We start from the raw sequence: 27,835 nt of genomic DNA on the forward strand, positions 1-27,835 counted from the left end.
AAGAGCTAACTGCACTTTAATGGACTGATGAAAATGTGTTTTATGTTTAGAGGAGACAATTACTTGATACCACATGAAAAGCGAAGCCAGATGTTATGAAATGTAATCAATAACAAATGGTCGTAATGTACAGCCCATTACATTATGCAACAATGGATCATTTTGCTTAGTTCCTGAAGAGCTGGCAGGGTTTTTTTAATTTATAGCTTTGGAATGTCAGAAGGAAATATAATGATCAAAGCAAATATAAAATATGATGTTAGCTTCTGGCATTCATCGGTAAGTGAAAAATAATATTCTCATTAGTATAAGCACTTCACTTAGAGGAAATGAAAATAATTTATTGCTTGAACTTTATCTATGACTGCTATTTAGTTGTTTCTCACACTGATGCCCCAAGGGGTTCCCTGTCTGTGTTAGTAGGAATATGAGTGCCTGACTTTCCTAAATTAAAATGCATAGCTATTTTATTTGTACAATCTGAGTATGAAAAATAAAATTAATTTTATGATTATATATTGAAAAGAATACATTGCTGTGATTTCTTCTAGGGTCTCAGTAAAAGAAATGGAGTTTCATCCAGTTTTCTTCAGGCTCTTTGGATTGGGTATAGTACGGATGGACTGTCTGCTGCCCTGGCCTCTCTACGGAATCTTTACACGCCTAACATAAAGGTAAAAATATAAGCACGCTGAATATGCAGCTCCTCTGCATTCACCCAGTTTCTGCTGCAGTCAGGATAAAAGAACAGCTTGACTACGCAGCGCAATCTGTGCAGCTTGCCTAGGGAAAACCTCTACAGTGCTGCTCTTCGGTCCTGTTTGAGGTGTACTCTTCTTCTAGTTCTAGTGAAAGTTTGTGTAAGAGAATGGGATCTGATGATTGGCTTAGTGCTTTCATGTAAATGGACTGTGCAGTAATCATTGGGACACGGTGGTATCTTCAAGCAACATTTCCACCTAACTGCCTTGAACGTGGACTACATTGAAATATGAACTGTGCGTTTATGATGTTTAATACTTTTGGAAAGGAGCTGCTAAAAGTAATAATTTGCCTAATATGCGGGTTAACATGCCAGGAACTTTCTTTTTCTGCTCAGTAGCAATTTAAATACCATTCCCTGCTCTGGAAAGACAGCAACTGCTTGATAGGCCTAGATAGTGCAGCCAGAAATGTATGCAGAAATACTCTGTTTGAATTGTTGAAGTTAACTTTATTCCTACAAAGAATAAATAGTGCTGTATTTTAGCCCCAGTGAATGGACTAGCATTATTTAGGCTTGGGAGATTTTTTGGATGTATTTTTATTAAAACTTTTTTTTTTTTTTTTTAAACCTGTAGTCATGGGTAGAAAAATGCTAGGTACTTTGTTGCTTGTGCACTTTAGATTTTATTCTTGGCACCTGCCAAGCATACTCCAGAATGGAAGACCTGTTTCTGCAGCCTGATACAACACCTGATGGGCTACTGGAAGAAGAAGCTGGTGGCATGGCCCCTGCTGGACCACCAGAACAAAGATCTGTTTGTGGTTCATAGGTCGGCAAGGAAGAGGCTGAAGAGAGACGAGCAGGAAGTAAAGAAGATAAAAGTAGAAGAAATATGAAACGTAGTTAAAGGAAGAAAAATGCATTATCAAGAAAAATCTGATTTTTGCCCAGCTCCTAAAAATGTGGGCTAATGCTTAACTTTTGTTAATACTTTTCCATACCTGTTTGTAGTACTGGCAAGAGCAACTTGACCCCCATAATCTCCTGGAGCTGCTCTTTCATGTAAATATTTTTTTATTGTATTTAAGTCAAATGTACCATTATACAAAAAAATGTGAAAACACATTGAATAAATGAACAGGACTGAATATACACAAGGATTCAGCTTAATAACACAATTTGAAAGGACCCCATCACAATTTAAAAGCTTGCAGGAATTGCCCCTTCCATCCCCCCAAACACTCCTCCTCCCTCTTCCTTTTCTTAACCTTACATGTCACTGCATGAAGGATAGTTTATACAAAATAAAACAGAGTAATTTCACACTTTTCCTATGGATAGCTCCAAAAGCATAATTATAAAAACTACTTAGTAGATATAGATACATGGGAAGCAATCATTTAGAATCTTTAAAGTGCATTTGCGCTCTCCAAAAGAGAATAAATAAATGGCTGCTATATCTTTAAAAAGAAGCTCCATATGGAGCTAGTCTTTAATTGCACCTAATTGTAGGGGACAGAGGAGATTCATGCACCAAATGTAGATTGAAGGTGAACAGTTTAATTTACAATTTATTTAAAATGTAATTAAATTTCTTTGTGGACTTTTGAATTGGTTTGTAAAATATCAGTATTTTTCTAAAATATTCCATATCATGTAGAGTAGAAATCTTTAAATTAGTTGTTTTTAACTGTTACTGTAGTTTTCAGTCTTTTCTTTTGTGTTTAAACTGTGAACTGATAGTAATTTAAATTGTGCATATTTGAGAAAGTATATTTAAGGAAAAGAAATGCTAAGAACTGGTTTCTCCTTCAGCGGTGGATGAATTGGGGAGGGGGAGAGAGCAGGGATGGCAGCTGTACTGGGGCGCCATTGTGAAAGTCAGCTCACATGTGGGCTCTGTCCTCAGCAGAAGAAGAGAGCATCCAAAGGGGAGACCATGGTAACAGTGCATTTAATCACTGCCACTTCCTCCGCTCCATTTTGTTGCTTTGGCCTGTCTGCATGCGTGAGATGAACAGCGAGGAAAGGAAGTGCCAGTCCATGAGTTTTGAATGTGCTTGCAGAGCTGGTAGTCGATATCTGTGAGCAGGGGAGACTGGCAGAACATGCTCCTGTCGCCAGTGTAGGTCAAGAACTGGGGAGGCAGGAGCCAGATGTTTTGGAAAATTGGTGGATGCAGGAGCCAGAGGCTGGGGAAAGGTGGGAGGCAGGAGCCATATTATTTATTTATTTATTTAAGAGGTTTTATATACCGATGCTCATGAAAAATCATATTGCGTCGGTTTACATATAACTTTAGTTGGAATTACAATAAACAGGGGAATTTAACCTGGAGAAACAACTCTAGAGAGAGTCACAAACAAGAATAGAGGTGGAGAATGAGTAATAGCGTTAATAACATTAACATTAAAGTAACAACAACGATAACTGTGTTAAGTAATGCGGTGAGGTATCAAGAGTCTTATGGCGTGCTTCAGTTCTTCAGGGAAACGCTTGGCTGAAGAGCCAGGTCTTAAGCTTTTTTTTTAATGTCTTTTGGCAGGTTTCTAGGCGCAGGTCAGGTGGTAGAGAATTCCATTGTGTGGACCCTGCTGTGGAGAGGCCCATTTTCTGAGAGCGGTCTTGGAGGGAGGAGCATGGAGTGTGCCTTTGTGTGCTGATATTATAGGTCTGGCAGACGTGTGTAGTCGAAGCGGGAAGATTAGATCCAGTGGGGTCTGCATGTGGATAGATTTGTGGATCAGCATTAGAGCTTTGTGAATGATTCTGAATTTGACGGGGAGCCAGTGTAAGCTCTTTAGAACCGGAGAAATATGTTCATTTCTTTTGGTATTCGTCAGAATCCTTGCGGTAGAGTTCTGAAGCATCTGTAAGGGTTTTGTGGTGGAAGCAGGAAGGCCGAGTAGGAGAGAATTGCAGTAGTCGATTTTAGAGAATATGATAGCTTGAAGGACCGAGCGGAAGTCGTGGGTGTGCAGGAGGGGTTTAAGCTTTTTTAGAATTTGCAGTTTGTAGAAACCTTCCTTTGTTGTATTGTTGATAAATGTTTTGAGATTCAGCCTGTTTTCGAGCTTGACTCCGAGGTCCCTCACATGTGTGATGGAAGTCAAGTTATATTATGGGGAAAGGGTGAGAGAAGATAAGTGCAAGGTGCTGGGGAAGAGGAGGCAGGGGTGCCAACTCATAGAAATAAAGTATTACTGACAGTCTATCGCCATACCCACAGGAACCCTTTCCCCTACCTCCCCAGCATTTCAGATTACCAAGAGGGAACTCTATCCTCATCTCTACTCAGCAAATTTACATTGGTTATTTAAAATGTTAATTGTGGTCGTTATCAAACATTTGGGGATTGGTTGGGGACTTGGGAATGGGGGGGGGAAAGCAAGGACACAGAGATTGGGTGGTAACGTGTAAGAGCATGGACTCAGATTGAGTGGATATTGTATGGAAGAGTAGGCACTCAGGTTAGGTACAGGGGAGATCCGAGATTTGAGAATCGGGTAGAGCTAGGAAAACTGAAAGTGGACAAGGCCATGGGGCTGGATGAGGTATATCCCAGGATACTGAGGGAGCTCAGAGATGTGCTGGCGGGTCCACTGAAGCAGTGGTCCCCAACCCTGTCCTGGGGGCCCACCAGCCAGTTGGGTTTTCAGGATATCCACAATGAATATGCATGAGAGAGAAGTTGCATGTTATGGAGGCAGTGCATGCACATTTTCTCTCATGCATATTCATTGTGGATATCCTGAAAACCCGACTGGCTGGTGGGCCCCCAGGACAGGCTTGGGGACCACTGCGCTGAAGGACCTGTTCAATAGATTCCTGGAAACAGGAGTGGGGCTGCAAGATTGGAAAAGAGCAATGGTGGTCCTGCTTCACAAGTGTGGCAGCAGAGAGGAGGCTGGAAACTACAGGCCGGTTAGCCTCACCTCGGTGGTCGGAAAATTAATGGAGACTCTGCTGAAGGAAAGAATAGTGAACTATCTATAATCCGGTGGGTTTCTAGACACGAGGCAGCATGGATTCACCAGGGGAAGGATCTGTCAGACAAATCTGATTTTTTTTTGATTGGGTGACTAGAGAATTGAATCAAAGAAGAGCACTCGATGTGATTTACGTGTATTATAGTAAAGCTTTTGAAACGGTCCCACATAAGAGACTCTTGAACAAAATGAGAAGCTTGGGAGTGGGTTCCAAAGTAGTACCTTGGATTGCAAACTGGATGACTGTCAGGAGACAGTGTGTAATGGTAAATTAAACCTACTCTGAAGAAAGAACGGTGTTAAGTGGAGTGCCACAGGGATCGGTTTTGGGACTGGTTCTGTTCAATATCTTTGTGAGTGACTATTTATGGATGATACTAAGATCTGCAACAGAGAGGACACACCTGAAGGAGTAGAGAGAATGAAAAGTGATTTAAGAAAGCTTGAAAACTAGTTGAAGATTTGGCAGCTGGGATTCAATGCCAAGAAGTGCAGAGTCATGAAGCACTGGGGGGAGTGGGGGGGCGGGTATAATAGTCAAATGAACCAGGTATAGATAGTGGGTGGGGAAGGCCGGTATGGATTATGTTGTACTATGTTCTTGTTTATCACATTAGGTACAGGCTGTTCCTGTGTTACTTCCATTTAAAAGTGCATAATATGTGTACATTTGCATGTGAAGTTTGGATTTTACATACTTGTTGGTTCAATAAAAATTTTGAATACAAAAAAAAGAAGTGCAGAGTCATGCATCTGGGGTGCGGCAATCCAAAAGAGCTGTATGTGATGAGTGGTGAAAGACTAATGCGCACGGACTGGGAGAGGGACCTTGATGTGATAGTGTCTGATGATCTGAAGGTGGCAAAGCAGTGTGACAAGGTGATAGCTAAATCTAGAAGAATGCTGGGCTGCATAGAGAGAGGAATAACCAGTAAGAAAAAAGAGGTGATAATGGCCTTGTACAGGTCCTTGGTGAGGTCTCACCTGGAGTACTGCATTTAGTACTGGTGCCCGTATCTCAAAAAGGATAAAGACAGGTATAGAGGCGGTCCAAAGAAGAGCGACTAAAATGGTGAGGAGAGGATGAAGGATCTGAATATGTATACCCTGGAAGAGAGGAGGTGCAGGGGGAGATATGATACAGACCTTCAGATACCTGAAAGGTTTTAATGATGCACAATTGTCAAACCTTTTCCATTGGAAGGAAATAAATAGAAATAGGGGATCTTAAAATGAAACTCCAGGGAGGATTATTCAGAACCAATGTCAGGAAATATTTCTTCACGGAGAGGGAGTAAATGCCTGGAATGCCTTTCTGGAGAAGGTTGTGAAGACTAAAAGAGTGAAAGAATTCAAAGATGCATGAGATAAACAATGTGAATCCCTAAAGGTTAGAGGATGAAAATAAAGTAAAGAGCACATGGGGTAACTTGCTGGTGTGGCAGTTTCTACCCTCTACAAATAAGCATTAATACTGTTAATGCAACTCCATTATTGCCCTCTGCTTCAACAGCAGTGGGAAAAGGGGAATTGGATTCACACAGCAACCAAGAAAGGCCCAGACGTTTACGGTTTGGGGAACAAATAAACATGGAGGTAACTTGCTGATGCGGCCTTTACTACCCTTAATCACTAAGCCTGATGCTTTTGATGCATCTCCAACATTGTTCTCTGCTTCCACGGCAAGGGATAAAGGAAATTGGATTCAAACAGCATCCAAGGGCCCTGACCGTTACAGTCTGGGAAACTGATAAGCATGAGGGTATCTTGTACACTGCAGCAGATACTGGCATAAGCTTGCTGGGCAGACTGGGTGGATAATTTGGTCCTTTTCTGCCATTTTCTATGGGTAAATGGAGAGTAGGATTCAGATGGGAGGAGAGTGGGGACTCAGGGATTGAAACCATGGGGACGAGGTGATTAGATGAGGGATATGAGTGGGATGTGTTGAGCTGGGGGTATGAGATGGTGCAGAAGGATGGTGAGGAATGGAGAGAGTATGAGTGGAGAGCGTGTAATATGGTGGAACTGGAGCTGTGGAGGAACTGAAAAGGGAGAATGGGAGTCTGAATAGGGGATAAGAGACAGAAGAAAGGGGCTGGGCGCCAGGTAGGGGATGAGTGATGGGGAAGAAGCTGGAGTTTGTGAGGGGACAAGGAGTGGAGGAAAGTAGATGAGGGCTGGGGAATGGGCAAGTACAGAGGGTGAAAATGAGAAAGTGGAAGCTGGGGGAGGAATGAGAAGATTGTGGATGGGGTTAGAGTGATAGTGTAAAGCGGATAGGTGAGAGGTGAAAAGTGGGAGACTGAGGACTTGAGAGTGAGAGGAGGAGGAGGGATGGAATCTAGCTATGAGTGGATAGAGAACTGGAAAAGAGAGATGAAAGGGAACATAAGTGCCATGCTGAGTCAGATCAAGGTCCATCAAGCCTAGCATCCTGTCTCAGAAATACTGGGCAGATCCCATGAAGAAGACTTATTTCCTGCCAATGCCAGATGTAGAGAAGGAAGGAAAGAAGATGGAAGAGAGAAGAAATGGCAAATGGAAAGCAATTACAAAAAAAAAAGTCCAAACAGCAAAAGTAGAAAAAAACATTTTCAGTTTTTAGTGATTAGAATATGTCCAATATGTACATTTTTTATATCTTTGGATTTTTCTCAGTATGTAGGTAATTTTCAAGGGAGTTGCACACACAAATGTAGCACACTATCATAGCAATTTAAAAGCCCATTTACATGCATAAAGTGATTGTACGCATGTAAAACCCAGTTTTAAGCAAGTAAATCGTTTTGAAAATTAACCCCAAAAGGAGGAAATGCATTAGTTTCTTTTTCTCCAGTGTTGTACTACATGCAGAGACCAACTTCTTGGAGTTTCCATTTAGGATTTTGTTTGCATATTTCTATTTCTGATTTGTGGTCCCTTATGCTATATTAGATGAGGGTCAAGTTGTAATCTGCATATATGATAGACATAAAGTATTAAGCTAGTATGTAGCTTCTGCATAGGAATCTAGAGTAGTCTGACTTGATCTGTTTTTCCAGTAGGAGATGTATTAGTGATCGTGGGCCTATATTAATATTTATATTGCTGCTTTATCATAGATAAGGTTGCTGCTGTTTGAGTCCTAGGAGTTAGTGCTGCTGTTGTATGGCAAGTTTGCTATAGGTTCCAAGTTTTTTTTTTTCAGGGTTTGTGTTATTTGACATAGTGTAGGGCGTTTTGTTGCTGTTACTGAGGTGACAATGGAATTTGAATATATTTTGTGTATGGTGAATTTTAAGAGGAAATGTCCTAGCTCTGCTCTGAATCTGTTGGAATTTCTGTGGATGTGGAACTGGGGGTGCTGAATTTATATAGAGATTCTGACCCATCTTGCAAAGTCTCCAGACCTCATGCCCATATGGAATTGGGAAATGATGCTATCAAATTTTAATAGTAGTTTTACTGGGTGGTTGAAGGTGGCCAGTAGTTTCTTTATTGCACAGAAGGCCCTTGGGACTCTTGTAGTCTTTTTATAACCAATTTAAAGTCAGGGGACCATGCTGTGAGGTGGACATGATATGTGGGAATGTCTCTTTGGCTCTCTCCCCCCACCCCAAATACTTAACATCCAGATACACTACTGGTCAGTAGGTAGAAGACCTCTTCTCTTTTGACAATGCTGCTACCTGTTTTCTCACAGCTAATTGGTTCTCATGAGTAGAAAGAGCCAATTGGCTACAGGAGACGGGAGAAACAAGTCTTGTGCTAGGCAGGCTTTCTTTCCATTCTCATTGTACAGGTCCAAAGCGAGGTAAGAGCAAGTTGTAGGTGGGGAGAGGTCAAGAGCACTTGGGTGAGGAGATGGGTGAAGAGAATACAGTGTGCGTTGGAGTCTCAAAATGGAAACCAGCACTGGGGCCTAAGTATTCATTGCTCTGCCATTGTTCTCCTTTATCTCAGAAATGTTAAAGTTACAGGAAGTTAATACAATTATGATACTTTGTATGGAGAATAGCTTGGGTTAAGAAATGAAATAGATTTTTAAAATATTTTATGATAGTTTTTATTATGCATTTTCATTGGTAGCTCAAGGCAAGTAGCATTCAGGTTAAGTAGGTAGTTCCTTATCCCTGTAGTGCTGTTGTAACGGAGGATGAAGTGAACTTGCCAAGTGTCACAAGAAGTGTCAGCAGGATTTGAACTCTCATTTCCCCAGTTCTCAACCTGCTGCTGTAACCACCAGGCTGCGACTTCAGTATTCATAAATGGGTTTTTCTAATGTGGATCCCAATGTTACAGTAGTTCAAATTCTGATGCCTCTGCTCATTTAATTTTTATTGTATTCCTTGAGATCAGCTTTGGGAAAAGGCAGAATATCAGATGTTCATGAATAAATAAATGTAACTGCTCACAGATGGATTTTTTTTCTTTTGAGCTGGGAACTGCTAATGTCATAGTTTATTGGCAGAAAATATGAGATGCTAACATGTACATGGTGCTCTAAATCTAGAACGTAAATGTTGATAATGGAGTCTCAAAGTGAGGGTTTTTTAGATTTCATTTGCAGTTTTGAGCAAAGGTTTAAGCACCATGGTCAAATTGTATGTTTCCTAGTGAACAGAAGCTGACACAACTTCTACATGGTACAAAGTTAAACACAACAAAATGTTTTGCACCACCAATAGGTCCAAAATATCCAATAATTAAAACAAGACCACATACTAAGGATCACCAATACACATTTGGCAAATACAAACTAATAAATAAATTAATAAACTAAAAATGAACTAATAAATTGTATACTAATAATAAAATAATATATTTTCATGATTAGCAAACAAATTCAAACTCTTACACCTCAACAGCATGTGTGCTGCGGGAAACACTGTCATCAAAGGTCTCAAGTTTTTGTTGTTTTTTTCCTTTCTATATAAAAATCTTTCAAAAGTCTATTTTTTTATCGTAATCCAAAATTTCACTTATCTTATGGGTGAAGAGCAAATAGGTGGATTGACCTGTCACACATATCCACTCTTCACCCTCAAAATTAATCTTTCTGCAAATTTGAATGCATAATTAATTTGCAGTTTTGTTATAGATTGAGTAAGAAAACAGTGAATATTACATGTGCCAGTGCTTGTAACACCCCCTTTGGCAGAAATAACTTCAAATCTTTCCTGTAGCCAGCTAAAGGGCCAATGCAATATAAAGCTCGGAAAGCGGGCGCTGAAAAGTCAGCGCCCACTTTCCTAACGTATGCATGGCACCCGCAAGGCATGTAAAAAAAATAAATGTGCGTCTCAGCTGAGCGCAGGTAAACTCGGCTTCGGTTTTCATAACCGGCCGTCTGCCAGTAATGAAAAAGGACGCCGATAAACTTGGCGTTTACTGGTGTTGGTCTTCATAACTCGGCGGTCTGCCGAGTTCTTTTTTTTTTTTTTTTTTACTTAAGAAAAGAAGTACTGAAAAGCAGGGTTTTTTTCTGTTTTTCTGTACTACGTTTACCTGCGCTCAGCTATTAATGCCTGCTCCACATTTATTTGCATGCGGAGTGAATGAGTAATAGTCTCATTCACATGCATTTGATTGTGATGAGCGCTATTACATTCACTCCGCGTCCGACGCAGGGTAAATAGGCGCTAATCCCCCTATTGCATTAGGGGGTGGATTAGCACTTATTTAACCCTCGTCGGAGTGCGGGTTATACAGCATTGGCCCCTAAGAGTCTATTCTTGCTTTTGTATTTTTTTACACCACACATCCTTTCAGAACTCTCTTAGCTCAGACGTATTCTTAGTTCTCCTTGTGTACACTGCATGTTTGTGATATCCCCACAGATTTTGAATAATAAAGAAGTCTAAGGATGATGAAGACTGAAACCTTCAACTTTCTTTCCTGGTTGATTTGGAAGTATGTATCAGATGGTTGTCTTGCTGAATGTCCAGCCTCGTTTCAGCTTCCATTTCTTCACTGACTGTGGGTCATTAGCTTCTTGGATATGTTGATATTTAATTGACTCCATTCTTCCTTCCTCTGCCACTGGCTGCCACACATCCCCAGAGCATAATAGATCCACCCTTGTGCTTAACAGTTGGCAAGGTGTTTTGTTTTTTTTCTTCTTGAGGAGGTTTAAGTCAGTGCTGCATTGTCTCCTAGTATGAGGTAGGCTAAGGAGTGTCTGCTTGTATGAGGTAGGCTGGGTATTCTTGGGTCTGTTATTTTTTGTAATTTTTAACTAAGTGTTTGATTAATTCTAGGAGTATATGTGGTTGTTGCTATTATGATGTTTATTACCTTGGCAAGTCACTTCACCCTCTATCGCCTCAGGTACAGAATTAAATGATAACTTTTAAACAGGTGCACATGTGCGCACGTTCATTGGTCCATGCCCAGGGATGTAGCAGTATTCTAATATAAACACGTATGTGCGCACGTGTTATAAAATAGCCTGAATGCGTGCATATGTGTGTGCAATTTTAAGTGGTCGTGCGCCTATCAGCGCAAATCCTTCTTCTACCATGTAAGTGGGGGGGGGGGGGGTTTAAAAGACATGCGTGCCAACGCCATTACCAGTTTTACCAGTTCATTCCTAGTTCGCCGATGTGAGAAATAGGACTTCTTTATCTCCCTAGTTTAATAGCCTTCCTTCTCCCCTGTAGCCTCGACCCTTAAAACTCTGCCTATCTATTTGTCTTCATTTTATAACTTGCATGTCATCTAAAGGAGAATAAAGGTATGCGACAGGGGCGTGCACCTGTGCGTGTAACTATTTACACGCTAATTTGAAGTTGCAATCCAGGAATGCCCTGCCCAGGCCACGCCCCTTTTTTTTGGAACTTTTCATTTGTGCGCACAGCGGGAGGTATGCGCATACTCAGGTGGCTTTTAAAATCCACTCAGCACATACCTGCCCAACATGTTTGCATATCTCACGGTTTTGGCACGCGCCAGGCTTTTAAAATTCATTTTTTAGATTGTAGGCTGTTGGGGGTTAGGAAAATACTTACAGCCTAAATGCAATCCATTTGAAGTTCCTGGAAAGCATAATATAAATCAAGTACAAATAAAAAAGATGAGTGTTTATTTTGGTATCTTTGTTTTTATGTTTGTAATTTTGTAAACCACTTTGAACTTTATCTAAGCAGTATATCAATTTTTTAAATAGAATAAATGCTTCTCCCTTTTTTCTCCATCAGTCCAAAGCATTTTTGAAGTTTAAAATTGCTCACATTAAAAGGCCCAAATACCTGAGAAACGCATATTTTAAAAGCCACAAATTATGTGTATATGTTTGTGAGCTAAAAGAAAAAAGGGGGCAGAGTTAGGGGCGTGTCAGAGGCATTCCAGAGCGGGGTCAAGAGTTTTGCTTGGAAATCCGTATTTTAAATCCAGCAGCCGCAGCACACAGAGAGTTGTTAGGCACGCATGTTTTTCTGCTCTTGATGAAGTGTAAGTATGCATAAATCTCTGTTTAGGCCTAAATTGACAGGGTGAGTGTCATGAACTGGCAGGCTGGAGTCAGAGGTGGTACAGGGCTGCAGGTCAGGACTGGAGCTGATTTTCTGCCTAACCAACCCCCTCCCCCATAGGTTCTGGGGTCCTGTAGGACTTGCCTTCTGTAGAACATCAGGGCACAGACTGGGAGCTGAGGTCAGGCGCCTCTTGAACGCGGCAGGACAGGTACAGGCAAGGGCTGGATGCAGATCACAGGCTGGGGCTAGAGGACAAGGGCAAGGCCTGGGAAACAGACAAGGGACTGGATTGGGCTGTGCAAGATAGAACAAGGACTGAACAATGACAGAACTTAGACAATGACTGGACTAAGCAGAACAGGCAAAAATAAATAGGAAAGCCCAACAGGGCATAAAGCTGGCTAGGAGAACCTAGCAGGCTCGGAGGCTGTAAAGTAAAGCAGGAAAGCCCAAGAGGGCACTGTGCATAGCAGGTAGACCTGAAAGGCTGCAGAGCAAGTCCAGAAGGCCCGCAAGCGCCCAAGGCAAGCGGCCAAGAGAAGCCACAGAGCAAGGTGAAAGGCCACAAGGAAAGACAGGAGGCCTGGGTAGGCCACAAGACCAGGCAGAATAACAAAGTAAGGCGGGCCAGGTCAGAGAGCCGAGGTGAGGCACTGGACAGGCCGGGTTAAGTAGGGCTGAGCCTTGGGTGTAGTATAATCAGCAAGGAGGTAAATGGCAAGGTAATGAGCACGGCTTGATGAGGACTCCTGGTGTAGGAAGACTACACAGCAGGCAAAACTATAACAATGAGGGGTCTGGGTCAACTGGGGGAGGGAGGTGCAGGCTGAAGAACCAGAGGGGTCTGGATGACCTCGAGATGGACTGCGCGCATTAAAGCCGACAAAGTCCTAAGGAAGATACACGAAATACATTTGCACGAGTAACCACTTAAAAGTAGGAGCACACCTAGAAGCGATAGGCGTATTTTAAATCATATGAGTGTGATTGCGCGCATGATTTAAAATTCCAGTGTATGTGCACTTATGCGCCCATATGCATGTGTACGGGTATCTGCGCACTTTTTTTTAAAGTTACCATCTTTGTGGTGAGATCATAGCTAAAGCTTCTTTCTGACAACTTTCCCATGCAGGTCATTGTGTAACTAACACTGTACTGTGGACAGCAACCCCGGTGGCAGCTAAACTTATCAGCATATCTATCAGATATTTTTCTTGGTCTTCCAGACTTTGCCCTGACCTGAACAATCTCATGTAACTTCCATTTCTTAACAGTGTTTCTGATGGTTACAATTGTTAGCTGGAAGTGCTTAGATGTTTTTTTTAATAGCCTTTTCCTGCTATATTGGAGTGATTTATCTTCATTTTCAAATACTCAGCTGCTTAGAAAAACCTATGGATGTTGAAAGTACAACAAGCCAGAGTATTTGTCAAACTGTGGAATTGTCCTCATCTGATTTAATAGAAGGCTTAACAAGTCAATCAATGTTTTGGGCCTTTATATATATATATATATATATATATATATATATATATATATATATATATTTATTTTTTTTTAATAAGAAAAGGTAGTAATGAATCCACTGAAAGGGTGTCCAAACTTTTGCACATCATTCATATTTTTTATTATTTTCAATCTGTTAAAACCAGCAAATAATTTGTAATTTTGCATTAAGTTTTGCAGAAAGATGTTTAACTTTCTTTTTAGAGTTTGTGTCATTTTCTGTTCTTTTAGAGATTCATTGAAACATACAATTTGAACAGGGGTGCCTTAAATTTTGCACACAGCTGTACATACAAAGCAGTAAATAGACTATGAAAATATTGATTGGTAAAGGAGCCCAGGGTCATCCCTTATTAAAAAAAAAAAAAAAAAAAGGCCAAAACTATTTCCATGCAAAATGTTTGGCAAGGCTTCATATATATGTTGTACTCTCTGTAAGATAAGTGTACTGCATTTTACTAACATCTGGATTTTAGGATTATAGTTAAAATTAACATGTCTTGAACAAAGCAATAAATAACCCATGTAGACTAAAATATTTTTGGCACATAGAGACTAGTAGCCTTTTCTGCCAGCTTCTGGTTGCTCAGGAACTGGCAGAAAGTGTTTAGTAGCAGAATAATCTGTTGTCTGACTACAATTCAGTTTATAAACCTGAAGATCCCATTTAACAATATATAATGGTTGATTGTGCTTAATCTGTTTATATCTTGTAAAGAAATGGAGTATGCTTAGATGGGCTGATGTATGTATTAATTTTGTTTCAGGAGAACAGCAATGGAACCTTTATCCTGAAAGAAAGTAAACGTGCTTCCCTAACCAATTTTGATTTAAGGGGGAAAACAAAACATTTGGACTCTGTTGAATTTGTTACATGTTAATGGGAGTGGAGAAGTAGCATAGTTATTAGAGGGCTGCAAAACAGTAAAACCAGGGTTCATCACTACACCCTTCATTGTTTGTCTCTGGTACAAATTTAGATTGTAAGCCCTCTGAGGACAGGGAAATGCCTATGGTACCTGAACGTAATCTGCTTTGCAGAGGCTGAGCAGTCACAAATGGATTATAAATCAGAAATTAAATAGATGTTGCTTAGGCTACTTCTTACCACATAAGACTGTTAGTTCATGCAAGTTCATGGCAGGCAGAATCTCTCTGCTTGCAATAACTCTTTTCTCAGGTTTAGAGATGTAATATTAATCAGATAAGAGATATCTTTAGCAACACCTGCTAAGTTCTCTTGATGTATATACAATGTACATTTTCTTTCAGTTCCACCATATTACTATTGCACAAGTAGTTTTATGTTGGAACCTTGTTCTTTTTCCTTTTTATGAGTAATTTGTGCTGTATGCACATCAAGGTGAAAGTCCAAATTGAATATGGTCCTTATTTTAACATCAAAAAATGAAAATACCTAGTACTGATGGGCAATTCATGAAAACAATTTTGAAAGGCAGTATTTTCTTTTAAATGTAAAACGTTTAACAGTATGACATGCTTGGCCAATTGACAAGGACTTTAATTTATAATTCAGTGTAGAAGGCTTTGTGTAATAAATGTTCAATTATTTCACAGGTGAGCCGTCTGCTAATCTTAGGTGGAGCAAATGTGAATTACAGAAGTGAAGTTTTGAACAATGCTCCAATACAGTGTGTTCATTCTCACCTTGGTCATGAAGAAATGGTCAATCTTCTGCTAGAATTTGGAGCGTGTCTTGATGGCGTATCTGAAAATGGTATGACACCACTGTGCTATGCAGCTGCTGCTGGCCATATGACTATAGTCTCTCTGCTCTGCAACAAGGGAGCAAGGGTAAGTTTGTTTTATTTTTTGTTTTGTTTTTTAATAGCATAAGGTTTTTGCAGTTTATAATTAGGTTCTTAAGAGAATGAGGTAAAACCACAACAATGTATGAGCCACAGCACCCTTCACACACAAACATGTGTAGATAGAAATCTCATAGGGAACTCTTGAGTTAAAGCACTCTATAATTCTTCCCTAAACAGATTGGGGTATGGTCAGCTATTTTTGTTTGCTTCTACACAAGATTGCTGTTAGTGGCCTATTTTATTTTTGCAGACTCTGTTTATCACTAAAGCACAGCGGAGTTTTTTGTTTAATTACTGAATTTTCCAAGCCCAAGGTGAGTTACAATTCAGGTACAGTAGGTAGGTCCCTGTCCCAGAGAGGGCTTATAATCTAAATTGGTATCTGGGACTATAGAGGGAAAATTGACTTGCCCAAGGTAATCAGGAGCATTAATGGATTTAAACTTATAAAGAACTCAAGGGTTCCAGATCTTCAAGGTAACTTCTGGGTTGTCTGCTCTCTCTACCACTTTTGAAATCCTTTGCTGGTTCTCCCAGCAGTAGCAGGGTCAAGGACCTACAGCAGGCAGTATAGCAAGAAGGGTGAGTGAGAACTGCTACTGCTACTACTACTACTACTATTACTACTGCTAGTACTACCTCTGCTGCTGCTACTACTACTACTACTTAACATTTCTATAGTGCTACATGACATGCACTGCATAAACAACACACAAAAAAGAAGTCCCCGCTCAATAGAGCTTACAATCTAATAAGACAAACATACAGGACACAAGAGACTTAGGGAATTTCATAAAGTAAGACAATAGTTAAAAAGAAAAGAAAAATAATGTTAATGAGGCTAAAAGCAGACAATCAGGATAAAATTTAAAAGTAGCCTGAAAAAGGTGGGTCTTTAGATGGAGTTTAAACATTGTGAAAGAGGGAGCATGACGTACCAGTTCAGGAAGATTATTCCAAGCACATGGTGTAGCCTGGTTGAAAGAATGGAGTTGGGAGTCTGGAATTGGCATTAGAGAAGGGCACAGATAGGAGTGACTTGTCTGATGGAAATCATATTGCCACAGACATAAGCCGTCAAACAATCCCATACTATAATAGGGAGGAATCGCCACTGTTATTTCTAGCCAAAAAATCCTGAATGTTATTAGCAAGAATAGCATTAAAATCATCATCCATTAATAGAGATTTGTTTAGGTGCCAAAACTTCTCCACTTGGTCATAGTTGGGAAAAAATAAAGATCGACCCATATGCGGGCATGATCAGATCAAACTATAGTCTCTGTACCCGCCATGCTGACATGCTGGAGAAGAGACCTATCCGCCCAAAAGTAGTCAGTTCTTGAATAAGAATCATGTGGATGCAAATAAGTGTAGGAGCAAGAAATGCGATAATGCAATCTCCAAACATTTTTCAGTTGCTTGGCATCCATAAGAGCTTTTAATTGGTCCCTATGAAATTTTGCTAGGGAAGAAGAACCTTGGGATGTATCTAGGATAGGAGATATAGCTAAGTTAAAATCTCCCCCAAGTATGAATTGGCCAGAGCAAGAGGTGAGCAGAACCTGGTGAAGCCTCTGGAAAAAAAAATCCCTTTATCTTTATTGGGTGCATATATATTAACCAGTGTATAGGGAACACTATTCACCAAAATCTGTAGGATTAAATATCTACACTCGGGATCCTTAACACACAAAGTGTAATCAAAGAAAAAGTCTTTGGAAAATATGATACACCCGTATATTTAGCACCCTTACAACTAGGAGTATAAAAACTGAGAGAATTTAGGAGAGCAAAGGAGACACTCATGCCTACTCTTGAGATGTATTTTTTGAACAAATATAATACCTGTCCTAAAATTTTCCATTTCCCTAAACAGCATGTGTCTCTTATAAGAGGAATCAAGGACTTTAGCATTAATAGAGACTATATGCAAGGATGACATTTACCTAAATAGGTACAAGAGAACTAAACCAATAAAATCTGAAAGACCTCATAACAAAACCCAAGATAAACAAGGAACACAGGAAAAAACCCGAGAGACAACAAGAGAAAGGAATCATGTTCAAAATACTCGGGGGAAAAAAAAAAAAAGAGAACACTGGGCAGAAGAGGGACCCATATCTCACAGGAAAGTAATTGTACATGGTAGTGAAGAAAATAGTACAGAACCTCCCTCCTACATGTTCCTATGTCGTTGGTGCTCACATGTACCACGACAGCCAGCTCCTCCCCAGCACCATCTATAATCCTATCTAGGTGACGCATGAGGCTCGCCACCTTCACACCAGGTTAGGAATGTTACCAGGCGATCCTCACGCCCACCAGCCACCCAGCTGTCTGTTGGCTGACCTAATCCTTCCCTCCTGGGCAGTAGTCCTGGGAGACCTATTCTCGGAGTGAGAGGACAAGGACCTGGTGAGCAGGTCCTTGCTACAGGATCATTTTTTGCTGCACCAGGTTGATGCTCTCCGATCAGGGGACCTTCCTCCTCCAAGGCAGACCAGGGCTGCCAGACTGGAGTTGGGACTTGGCTACTGTGTTCCTGAAGGTCTCATCTATATACCTCTCTGTCTGCCTTAGCTCCTCCAGGTCTGCCACTATAGCTTCCAGAGATCAGACTTATTCTCTGAGAGACAGGAGCTCTTTTCACCGGGTATACACATACAACATCTCACCGGGTAAAAAATCATACATGTGACACGATGCAAAAGACTGGGAGGCCCCCCTCTTACTGCTGGACTGCTGCCTTCATCTTAAATTTGTTCAGTTCCTAGTTAAGTTTAGGTTGCTGTGAGAGTAGGAATGCGTGCAATTAGGGTCCATTAAATGTATTCATTATTTGTCTGGTAGTGACCTACAAGGGAATGATTAAACTCTTGATTAAGCGTGGGTAATTTCTAAATGTAAGTTAAATGGCCAATTTAATTATTTTTATTTTTAGTGAGAGTGTGTCACCTGCCTATAAATTAAAGGATGTGCTAGGGGGGTGGGTGGGAGGAAGGGAAAGACAAACATTCAAACATTTGCCTGCCGTCTGAATAGCTATTTAATACAAACACACAAAACTTCTGGTTTTTGCCTGCCTTCTGACTAGCTGTTTAATACAGACACACCAACGCACTAAAGAATATACCCCAGATAGTTTACTTCTCCCTAACACTTTTAAGTTCTAAAATTTCCCCAAGCAGTACTTACTGTTTCTTTTCAGCCACCAGCAAGGTGATCCTTTCCTCTCAGCACTCCCAAGTAGTCCACTTAATACTTTATGTGCTCAATCCTCTCTCCCTAATCCAGCAAACTAATGGTCTCCTGGAGGCTTTAAATATTTGGGGATTAATTTTATTCCAGATGCTAATTTAATGTCAGAAGCATTAATGCGACAAAGTACGAAATTGCTGGAGGAAGCAATTTTTCCATTGGTCCCTGTTATATTGATCTTGGTTGGGAAGGCTTGATGCTATAAAAATGGTGCTAGCATCGCAAATTAATTATATTTTAAGTATATCTCCCTCTTTTTACTACATTCTTTTATGTTAAGATTAACAGGTTGTTAGTTTCATTTTTATGGAGGAAGAAACCTCCTTGTATAGCATTGTGGAAATTGAAACTTAACAAAGATCAGGATGGAGTTGGTTTTCCAGAATTAATTATTTAAAAAAAGGTAATAAATTGGCCAATATGGCAGATAAAGGGGATCTGGACTCTTGGCCAGTTCGCAGTCTGTAGGCAGTTAGAAGTTGGTTCAATCATATCAGTTACCATGATCTCAGTATTTATAAGTGGCTTCAGTTGTGTCATAGTATAAATTGGGCTGTTCCTCTCTTGAACACATTGGCTGATAACCCTGAACTTAACTACTTCTGTCTTAAATTTTACTCCCAATGTCATGAGGCTTCCTTATTTTATAGAGAACTTCATGTTCATTCCACTTATCTGTGTACAGGGCTGGAAGTGATCTAGAAAAATGAACTGTCAGTTGCATCTGGGCTCTTCAATTGGAATTGCTTTTGGACACAAAAATTAAGGGTATCATTATCAGCGAGTCTTACTCAGACTTTATATTTTCCTGCAGTTTTTTTAATTTGAAAAGTTTGAAATTGATGCAGTGGACCATTATATTTTAAGTAGATTTGTCATACTGGGTGGTAAACCTCTCTTAAAGAAGTTTTCACAGAAACATAGAAATGACAACAGAAAAGGACCAAATGATCCATCCAGTCTGCCCAGCAAGCTTATGGTAGCATCTGCTGTGTCATACAGGTCACCCCCATACTTATCAATTTCCACATCCCTAGATTTGCTGTTGTGCTTACTTAGTTTTGTGTGTTCCCCTTCCTGAAATCCACAATCTAATGTGTGCTGTCTAATGACAACTATGTCAATAGCATTGGGTTTGACAGGAGCTAAATGATACTCTGCTAGACTGATAGACTTAATTGAGCATTTACTGACTTTAAATATGACTCGACTGTTAAGACATTCTTTTCCATCAGATTGTTACAATTCCTATGCCTAATCAATAAAAGTCATAGTGGATAGTGACAATTTGATACTTAAAACTAAATTGCTGCAGGTAACCTCAGAACTCAAGTTGCAGATAATCCCAGCAAAATCAACCCATTTATTTCAAATTTGCATCCATTTTAAGTATAAGTATTTAATTGTTTGAACAGATTATTTTTGAATTGTATTTTTTTTTTTTGGTGTGTGAATAGCAGTTATAAAGGTCATTTGAGAATCCTTGTTCAAATTTGAAATGTAAATGCATTTTTCACACAGCATCTTTTGCCAGCTGTGTATCCCAGCACAGTTGCATGAGCTGGGCTTTCTGATAAGAATTATGTGCCTCCCGGTACATGGCCAGCCTTCCAAGCCAAACTGGCATTGCATCCCCTTATACACAACAGACATTTTAGATGTGTAAACCAGTAAAGTTAATATATTATGAACATTGCTTGAAGCTGGTTGGTTGAAAATAAAAATAAAAAAGTTCCAGCTCTGAAGAGACATAGAAATCAAGGTCAGCAAGCAGATTTTTTTATTGGACAACTTAATATTTTTGTGATTAGCTTTCAAAAATGGTTCTCCCTTTAACCAGATGACCTAAGGATGATGTTGCTTGAATATTTTAATAAGATGTAGATAGAAGTACTGAACAATACAAGGTTCACGTTCATGCTTCTCAATGAATAGTATGTACCTGAAGGATGCTACATTGGTGAAACAAGACAAACATTAAGGACAACAATCTTCATAGATTTAAACATTACAGAGAAAACCAGAATGACAGCTCAGTAGATGAATTTCTAAAGATCATTCCCTTAATGACCTCACAATTGGGGCATTTAAAAGGAGCTTTAAGAGTGCACAGGAATGGAAAATATTTGAAATTAGAATGATCAGACACTTTGAAACAAACACAAAAGGACTTAATAAAGACATTGGCTTTACATAGTAAATGATGCCAGATAAAGACCCAGTATGCCCAGCAAGTTGTTTAGGGTAACAACCGCTGCTTCGTGAAAGTTGCCCCCATGCATTCTGTTAAGGATAGTAACTGTTGCAAGTTGCACCTAAAGTTAACAAAGGTTTTTCATTTCCATCCAATAGGGGGTCCTCTGTGTTTCCATACAATAGGGGGTCCTCTGTGTTTATCCCATGCCTTTTTGAATTCCATTAATCTTCTTGTCTTCACTTTCTATTTCAGGAGGGCATTCAATGCATCCACCACCCTTTCTGTGAAGTAATATTTCCTGTCATTGTTCCTGAGAGTCTACCCATATTAGATATAGGCCCTTTCACTTATAAAGTTTGTCTTGTCATCTCTTCCCTTTACTGAGTTCTAATGGTATATGCAGACAGCCTAAGATATTAATGAGTCTGTATTATCTAAACCCAATGTAACTGTGCTGTTTGTTCAGTGACCTGATAAAGAGTGAATAACTCTCAAGAGTTGGTCACAGATGTATTAAGTTAGTCCGGTAAAAATGTATCACCTGTAGTTAGTTTGTTGACCCTTAATTCCACATATCCTAGTGGATTAACATGGAAAGCACAACACCTTTGAAAATAAACATCACTATTGTAATTCATTCTACAGTTTACTCGTATATTTGGCTAACCATCATCCTTACCTTATTCTGTACTGACTTGATGGAGGGAGCATTGTTCCTTAAAACTAATCAGAGATGTATTTAGTTCATTCAATAAAAGTGTTGCCTACAGCTTGTTTGACCTTTAAATCTGCATATTTAAATTGATTAACATGTCAACCATACTGTCTAATATGATGTCCTATGACCAATCTCAGTTTGGAAAGCTGTAAAGTAGAAAAACGGATATTTTATAAGATCTTATCAACTCTCTTCTAAGTATCTTTGCTCAGACCCTTAAATCTATTAATTGTTTTGAAGTACTGAAATGAAATCCTTTCATAATGCAGGTTGACCACTTGGACAAAAAAGGCCAATGTGCTTTGGTTCACAGTGCTTTAAGAGGACATTGTGACATACTTCAATACTTACTCAACTGCGAATGGGCCATTTCCACGAATCAACAAAATTCTTTAGGAAAATACCAGGCTCTACAGCAAGCATTGACAGCCTCTTCCAGCATGGGGCATAACCAGGTAGGTTTGTCATGTAAGGCCAGCTGTTTTTGTATTTTGTTAAATATTATGAACTTCTGAAAGAGTGATAATCTCTGTGCATGAATTCCATTTACCACTACCCAGCGCTCTCTATCACTTAACCAGTTTCTAATCCAGTCTCTCACCCTGAGGTTGCTCAGATTATTTATAATGAAAGTAAATGAGTGGATATCCACAAAAGATCAGAAAATCAGAATTTGTGAACAGAATAGCAGTTTTCTCAGTATAAATCAAAATGGTATCCTATAGGAATGCGCTAACTATGTTGTCATGTAATAGAACCTTTGCAGAAAGGAATAATTTACCCTAATCATTAGATAGGCTCTGTGAAATGAGAGTGCGGTTAACATATTCCTATAGGATACCATTTTGATTTGTATTGCTATTGGATTCACAAATTTTGATTTTCTGATTTTTGTTGAAACCTTTATCTATTTATTTATTTACATTTGCTTATTAGTGATTTCCACATGGGGTAGTAATTTGCTTTTTTAATTTTAATCTTTGACAGTTTAGTTTTGAGCCTTCTGTTAGGGACAGTATCAAAAACCAATGCTTGAAGGAATTAAAAAGTCAAGGGATAGCAGGCAATGTTCTGTTGTGGATTGAGAACTGGTTACAAGATAGAAAACAGGGAGTAGGGTTGATTGGTCAATTTCTCAATGGAGAAAGGTGAATAATAGAGTGCTCCAGGGATCTGTACTAGGACTGCTGCTTTTTGACATATTCATAAGTGACCTAGTGAGGTGATCAAATGTAATAATGATACAAAACTATTCAAAGTTGTTAAATCACAAGAGGATTATGAGAAATTGCAAGAGGACCTTGCAAGACTGGGAGACTGGGCATGCAAATGGTAGATAACATTCGATGTGGACAAGTGCAAAGCAATGCACTTAGGGAAGAGCAATATTAATTATAGCTATACAATGCAAGGTTCCACTTTGGGAATCACCACCCAGGCAAAGGATCTAGGCATCATTGTGGATAATATATTGAAACCCTCTGTTCAGTGTCCCAAAAAAGCAAATAGAATGCTAGGAATTATTAGAAAGGAATGGAGAATAAAACAGAGACTATCATAATGCCTCTGTATTGCTCCATGGTGCGACCACACCTTGACTATTGTGTTCATTTCTGGTGACCACATCTTAAAAAAGGCATAGCAGAATTAGGTACAGAGAAGGGCAACCAAAATGATAAAGGGGGATGGAACAATTCCCCTATGAGGAAAGGCTGAAGAGGTTAGGGCTCTTCAGTTTGGAGAAAAGATGGCTGCAAGGAGATATGCTAGAGGTCTATATGAGTAGAGTGGAATGGGTAAATGAGAATCAGTTGTCTACCCTTTCAAAAGTACAAAGACTAGGGGACATTCAATGTAGTTACTAGGTGATACATTTAAGACAAATAGGAGAAAATATTTTTTACTCAATGCATAATTAAACTCTGGAATTCGTTGCTGGAGAATATTGTGAAAGCTATTAGTGTAGCTGGATTTAAAAAAGAATTAGACAAGTTCCTGGAAGAAAAGTCCATAAACCATTATTAAGGTGGATTTGGGAAAATCTACTGCCTGGAATAAGCAGCATGGAATGTATTGACCTTTGGAGATCCTGTCAGATATTTGTGACCTGGATTAGCTACTGTTTGGATACAGTATGCTGGGCTTGATGTACATTTGGTCTGAAATAGTATGGCAAATCTTAAGTTCTTATGTCCCTGATCTAATTCTGTGATTACCCGATCAAAGAAATTGATCTGATTTGTCTGACACAGTGGCCCCCTTGGCAAAACTATGCTGACTTGCATCTTACTGAATTCAAGATTCTTAACGTTCCTTTAATAGTGTCTTCATTAATTTACCTACTACTGAGGTAAGGCTGACTGGCCTGTAATTTCTCACCATCTCCCTATTACTACTCCAGTTCCCAATGATGTATTAAACATCAGCAGCCCCGCCAGAGCTGGGGCTGCTGATGCTGATATCATAGAACAGGGGTTCCCAACCTTTCAGGGAACACGGACCCCTATTCAGCTTCTAAAAGTTTATTCCCTGTACATACCAGGATCAGTCCAGATGGTGGGTTATGCTCCCCGTCCAGCAGATGGAGTCAGAACAAAAAGCTCGAGGGGAGGTCCTATATGACCTCATCCCTTGTGCCTCAATCCTCAGTATCTTCTGACTCCAGCAGATGTGAGCAGGGGACTAGCTAGTCCCCAGCACAGGATCTTAGGGTTCAGGCCTTTCCTGTTTTGAGGGATCAAGAAAAAAAAAAAAAAAAGAAAATTTATAAGATTTTATTATAATTGATTTAAGAAGGTCAGGTCAGTCACAGTGGTGGCTGGGCATTGGGGTGAGAGGGACTTGCTGACAGACTGCTCTTGTTCCTTTCCCCCTGTTTTTCCTCTCACTTCTTTGGGTAAGTATTTGCTTGCTTCTTTCAGGTTGTTTCTTCCTCTTTTCCCCTCTTGCCATTCCGATCGGCACTGGAGGGCTGCTTCACCTCGCGAGGGCTTCAGTCAGTGGTCTGACTTCCTCCCTCCATCACCCCCCCCCCCCCCCCGGGATTTGTACAGACGCCAACCCACGGCCCCGCAAAGCGCCATTCCACGGGGTCGCCGGCTGCTGGGAGGTCTGTTCCCCGGCGGTTCCCTCGGGTCGGTAGGAGCGGGTAGGTGATTCACGCTTCTGGATCGCGAATCACCGGGGTGTTTGCCGTCGCTTCTGCACCGCCTGGTTCCTGCCTCCCCCGGGGGCCTCATGTCACGTGCGCTGGCCTGCGAGTCGTGCGGTCGGCAAGGGAGCCGACTCACGAGCGAGGGCCTATGTTCGAGCTGCCTCCCCGCAGGGGAAGGCAGCGCTCCACCGGGGGACGGCACAGGAGCCGCGGGGATGGTGGCGCGACTCGGCAGCGGCAGGCCCCATTCCCGCTGAGCGCGGGAACGGCGGCCATTTTGTTCTCAGTCGAAGATGTCTGCGCTTCTGATGAGGAGGCGGGGGGGGCCGCCTCCAACGCTGCCTGCCATTTTGGAGCCTCTGGCTAAGCTGGAGAGCAGGCTGCCGGCTGGAGAGTTCCCGGGGTGTACTCCCCCAGGACTGCCCGCGTTCTCTCCAGAGTTCGTGGTCCTTATGCATCTGGCCTTCCTCCAAAGCAGCAGCCAGTCTCTGGGGTCACCCTTGGGCCCTCCCCCCCGCCAAGCTACCGCGATTGGATACCTCTCTGGGGGGGGTCCCCTGTACAGGGGTTGGGACAGCCCATAAGGACGTCATAGGTGCCCTCCAGGGCTCCCGCGGGGCCTGTCCATAATCCCGGAGGGGGACACGCTGCAGGATTCAGCCGGGGAGCACCCCACCGTATCGGCCCAGGTGGAGGGCGGCGATCCGAGGGTCCTCCGCATTTTCCAGGCTGAGGAGTTGGATGGTCTTATTCCACATATTCTCCAGGTGATGGACATTGATCCCCCCCCCAGAGCCGACAGCCCCAGATCCCAAGGTAAGAAAGGGGGACCCCCTCCAGGCGGGTCTCCGGCCCCTGGCCAAGGCTTTCCCCACGCATCCCAGCTTCTTGCAGTTAATTTCCAGGGAGTGGGACACGCCGGAGGCCTCTCTCAAGGTCAGCAGGGCCATAGAGAAACTCTATCCTTTCCCGGTGGAGTTCCTGGAGCTTCTCAAGGTCCCGGTGGTGGACTCGGCGGTTTTGGCAGTCACGAAGAGTACTACCATCCCGGTCACGGGCGGAACGGCCTTGAAGGACCTGCAGGATAGGAAGCTGGAAGTCTATCTTAAGCGAGTTTTCAAGGTCTCAGCTCTCTGAGTTCGAGCGGCCATCTGCATGCTCTGGCGCAGAGGGCGGGTCTTCGGTGGGTACAACAACTGCTCACCTCGCAAGATCTCCCGCCGACCAAGGCTCAGCAGGCAGACAGGTTGGAGTCCGTGATGGCTTATGGAGTGGATGCTCTGTATGACCTCCTCCGGGTCCTATCTCGCTCGATGGTAGCAGCGGTGTTGGCCCGTCGTCTCCTGTGGCTCTGCAACTGGTCGGCGGACTCCTCGTCCAAGACACGGCTGGGATAATTACCTTTCAAGGGCAAGTTCCTCTTCGGGGAGGATCTAGACCAGATCATCAAGTCGCTCAACGAGAATGCGGTCTATAAACTCCCGGAGGACAGGCCCCGCTCCTCCAGATCATTGAGCTTTTTCAGGAACAGGTCCCGTAACCAGCGTCGGGCCCGGGCGACTAGACATCTGCAGACACCCCGAATCCCATCATCTCGCTCACAGTCCTGGAACCGGCCCTTTCGAGAGCGTAGGCCTGGCAAGGAGGCTCCAGGATCTCGCTCTTCCCCGAAGTCAGCGCAATGATGCCAGGCAGACCCACGAGTCGACCCCGCGGGTGGGGGGCCGGCTTGCTCTTTTTTACGAAGAGTGGGTCCGCATCACATTGGATCAGTGGGTCCTGGACATCTTAAAGAACGGTTACGCATTAGATTTTGTCCACGCTCCAAGGGACAGGTTCTTCTTCTCCCCTTGCGGGTTCCTTCACAAGCAAAGAGCCGTCTGTCAGACTCTCGACCGCCTGAGGGCCTTAGGGGCGATACGGCCGGTGTCCGCTCCCGATCTGGGTCGAGGGCATTACTCCATCTATTTCGTGGTGCCCAAGAAAGAGGGAACTTTCCGTCCCATCCTAGACCTCAAGTCCGTCAACAGGGCGCTTCGGGTTCCACGCTTCTGCATGGAAACTCTTCGTTCAGTATTGGCGGCGGTTCATCAGGGGGAGTTCCTCACCTCTCTGGATCTGACGGAGGCGTACCTTCATATTCCGGCTTACCAAAGATATCTCCGCTTCAAGATACTGGGATAGCATTTCCAGTTCAAGGCGCTACCCTTCGGACTAGCCACGGCTCCGCGCGTCTTTACGAAGGTGATGGTGGTAGTCGCGGCGGCTCTCCGCCGGGAAGGGGTCCTGGTCCACCCGTACCTCGACGACTGGCTCATTCGGGCGAAGTCGCGAACCCAGGGTTTTCAAGCCGTGGATCGGGTGGTGTCCCTCCTGCGGTCGCTGGGCTGGATCATCAACTACGACAAGAGCCACCAAACGCCCTCCCAAACGTTGGACTTCTTGGGGCCCACTTCGATACCAGGGAAGGCAAGGTGTTCTTGCGTCCGGAGCGGGCGCAGGCGTTGCGGGAGCAAATTCAACGGTTCCTGACCCTCCCAGAACCAACAGCCTGGAACTACTTACAGGTCCTGGGGACCATGGCCTCCACGATCGACCTGGTGCCATGGGCCTTCGCCCGCTGCAGAAGGCATTGCTGTCCCGGTGGAAGCCGGTGTCACGGGATTACCATGCGGTCCTCCCGGTAGCGGCTCGCCTCAGCCTCTGCTGGTGGTTGGATCCCCGGCACCTGGCCCGGGGAGTGTCATTGGAGACGCCAGACTGGGTGGTGGTCACCACGGATGCCAGCCTCACCGGTTGGGAGGCGGTCTGCCAGTCGAGCTCCATCCAAGGCACGTGGACGAAGGAACAGAAGCAGTGGCCCATCAATTGCCTGGAGACCAGGGCGGTCCATCTCGCCCTGCAGGGCTTCTTCCCGCTGGTTCGCCAGAGAGCAGTCAGGATTCTGTCGGACATCGCAACCACGGTATCATACATCAATCGTCAGGGAGGCAAGAGGAGTCGGCTGGTCGCGTG

The 27,835-nt window shown here is 42.3% G+C and overlaps 1 protein-coding gene across 5 annotated transcripts in view; it reads left to right on the plus strand.

Annotated features, from left to right (window-relative positions):
• The window catches only part of TANC1 (tetratricopeptide repeat, ankyrin repeat and coiled-coil containing 1), a 408,770-nt gene that overhangs the window by 278,340 nt on the left and 102,595 nt on the right, over nucleotides 1-27,835 (plus strand). For all 5 annotated transcript variants that reach the window (XM_029605548.1, XM_029605546.1, XM_029605545.1 and 2 more), the window contains 3 exons: nucleotides 552-674; nucleotides 15,237-15,473; nucleotides 21,936-22,121. In XM_029605548.1, coding sequence (XP_029461408.1) covers nucleotides 552-674; nucleotides 15,237-15,473; nucleotides 21,936-22,121 — 546 coding nt within the window. The remainder of the gene's footprint in view (nucleotides 1-551; nucleotides 675-15,236; nucleotides 15,474-21,935; nucleotides 22,122-27,835) is intronic.

The sequence above is a fragment of the Rhinatrema bivittatum genome, chromosome 6, assembly GCF_901001135.1.
Source record: "Rhinatrema bivittatum chromosome 6, aRhiBiv1.1, whole genome shotgun sequence".
Taxonomy (NCBI): domain Eukaryota; kingdom Metazoa; phylum Chordata; class Amphibia; order Gymnophiona; family Rhinatrematidae; genus Rhinatrema; species Rhinatrema bivittatum.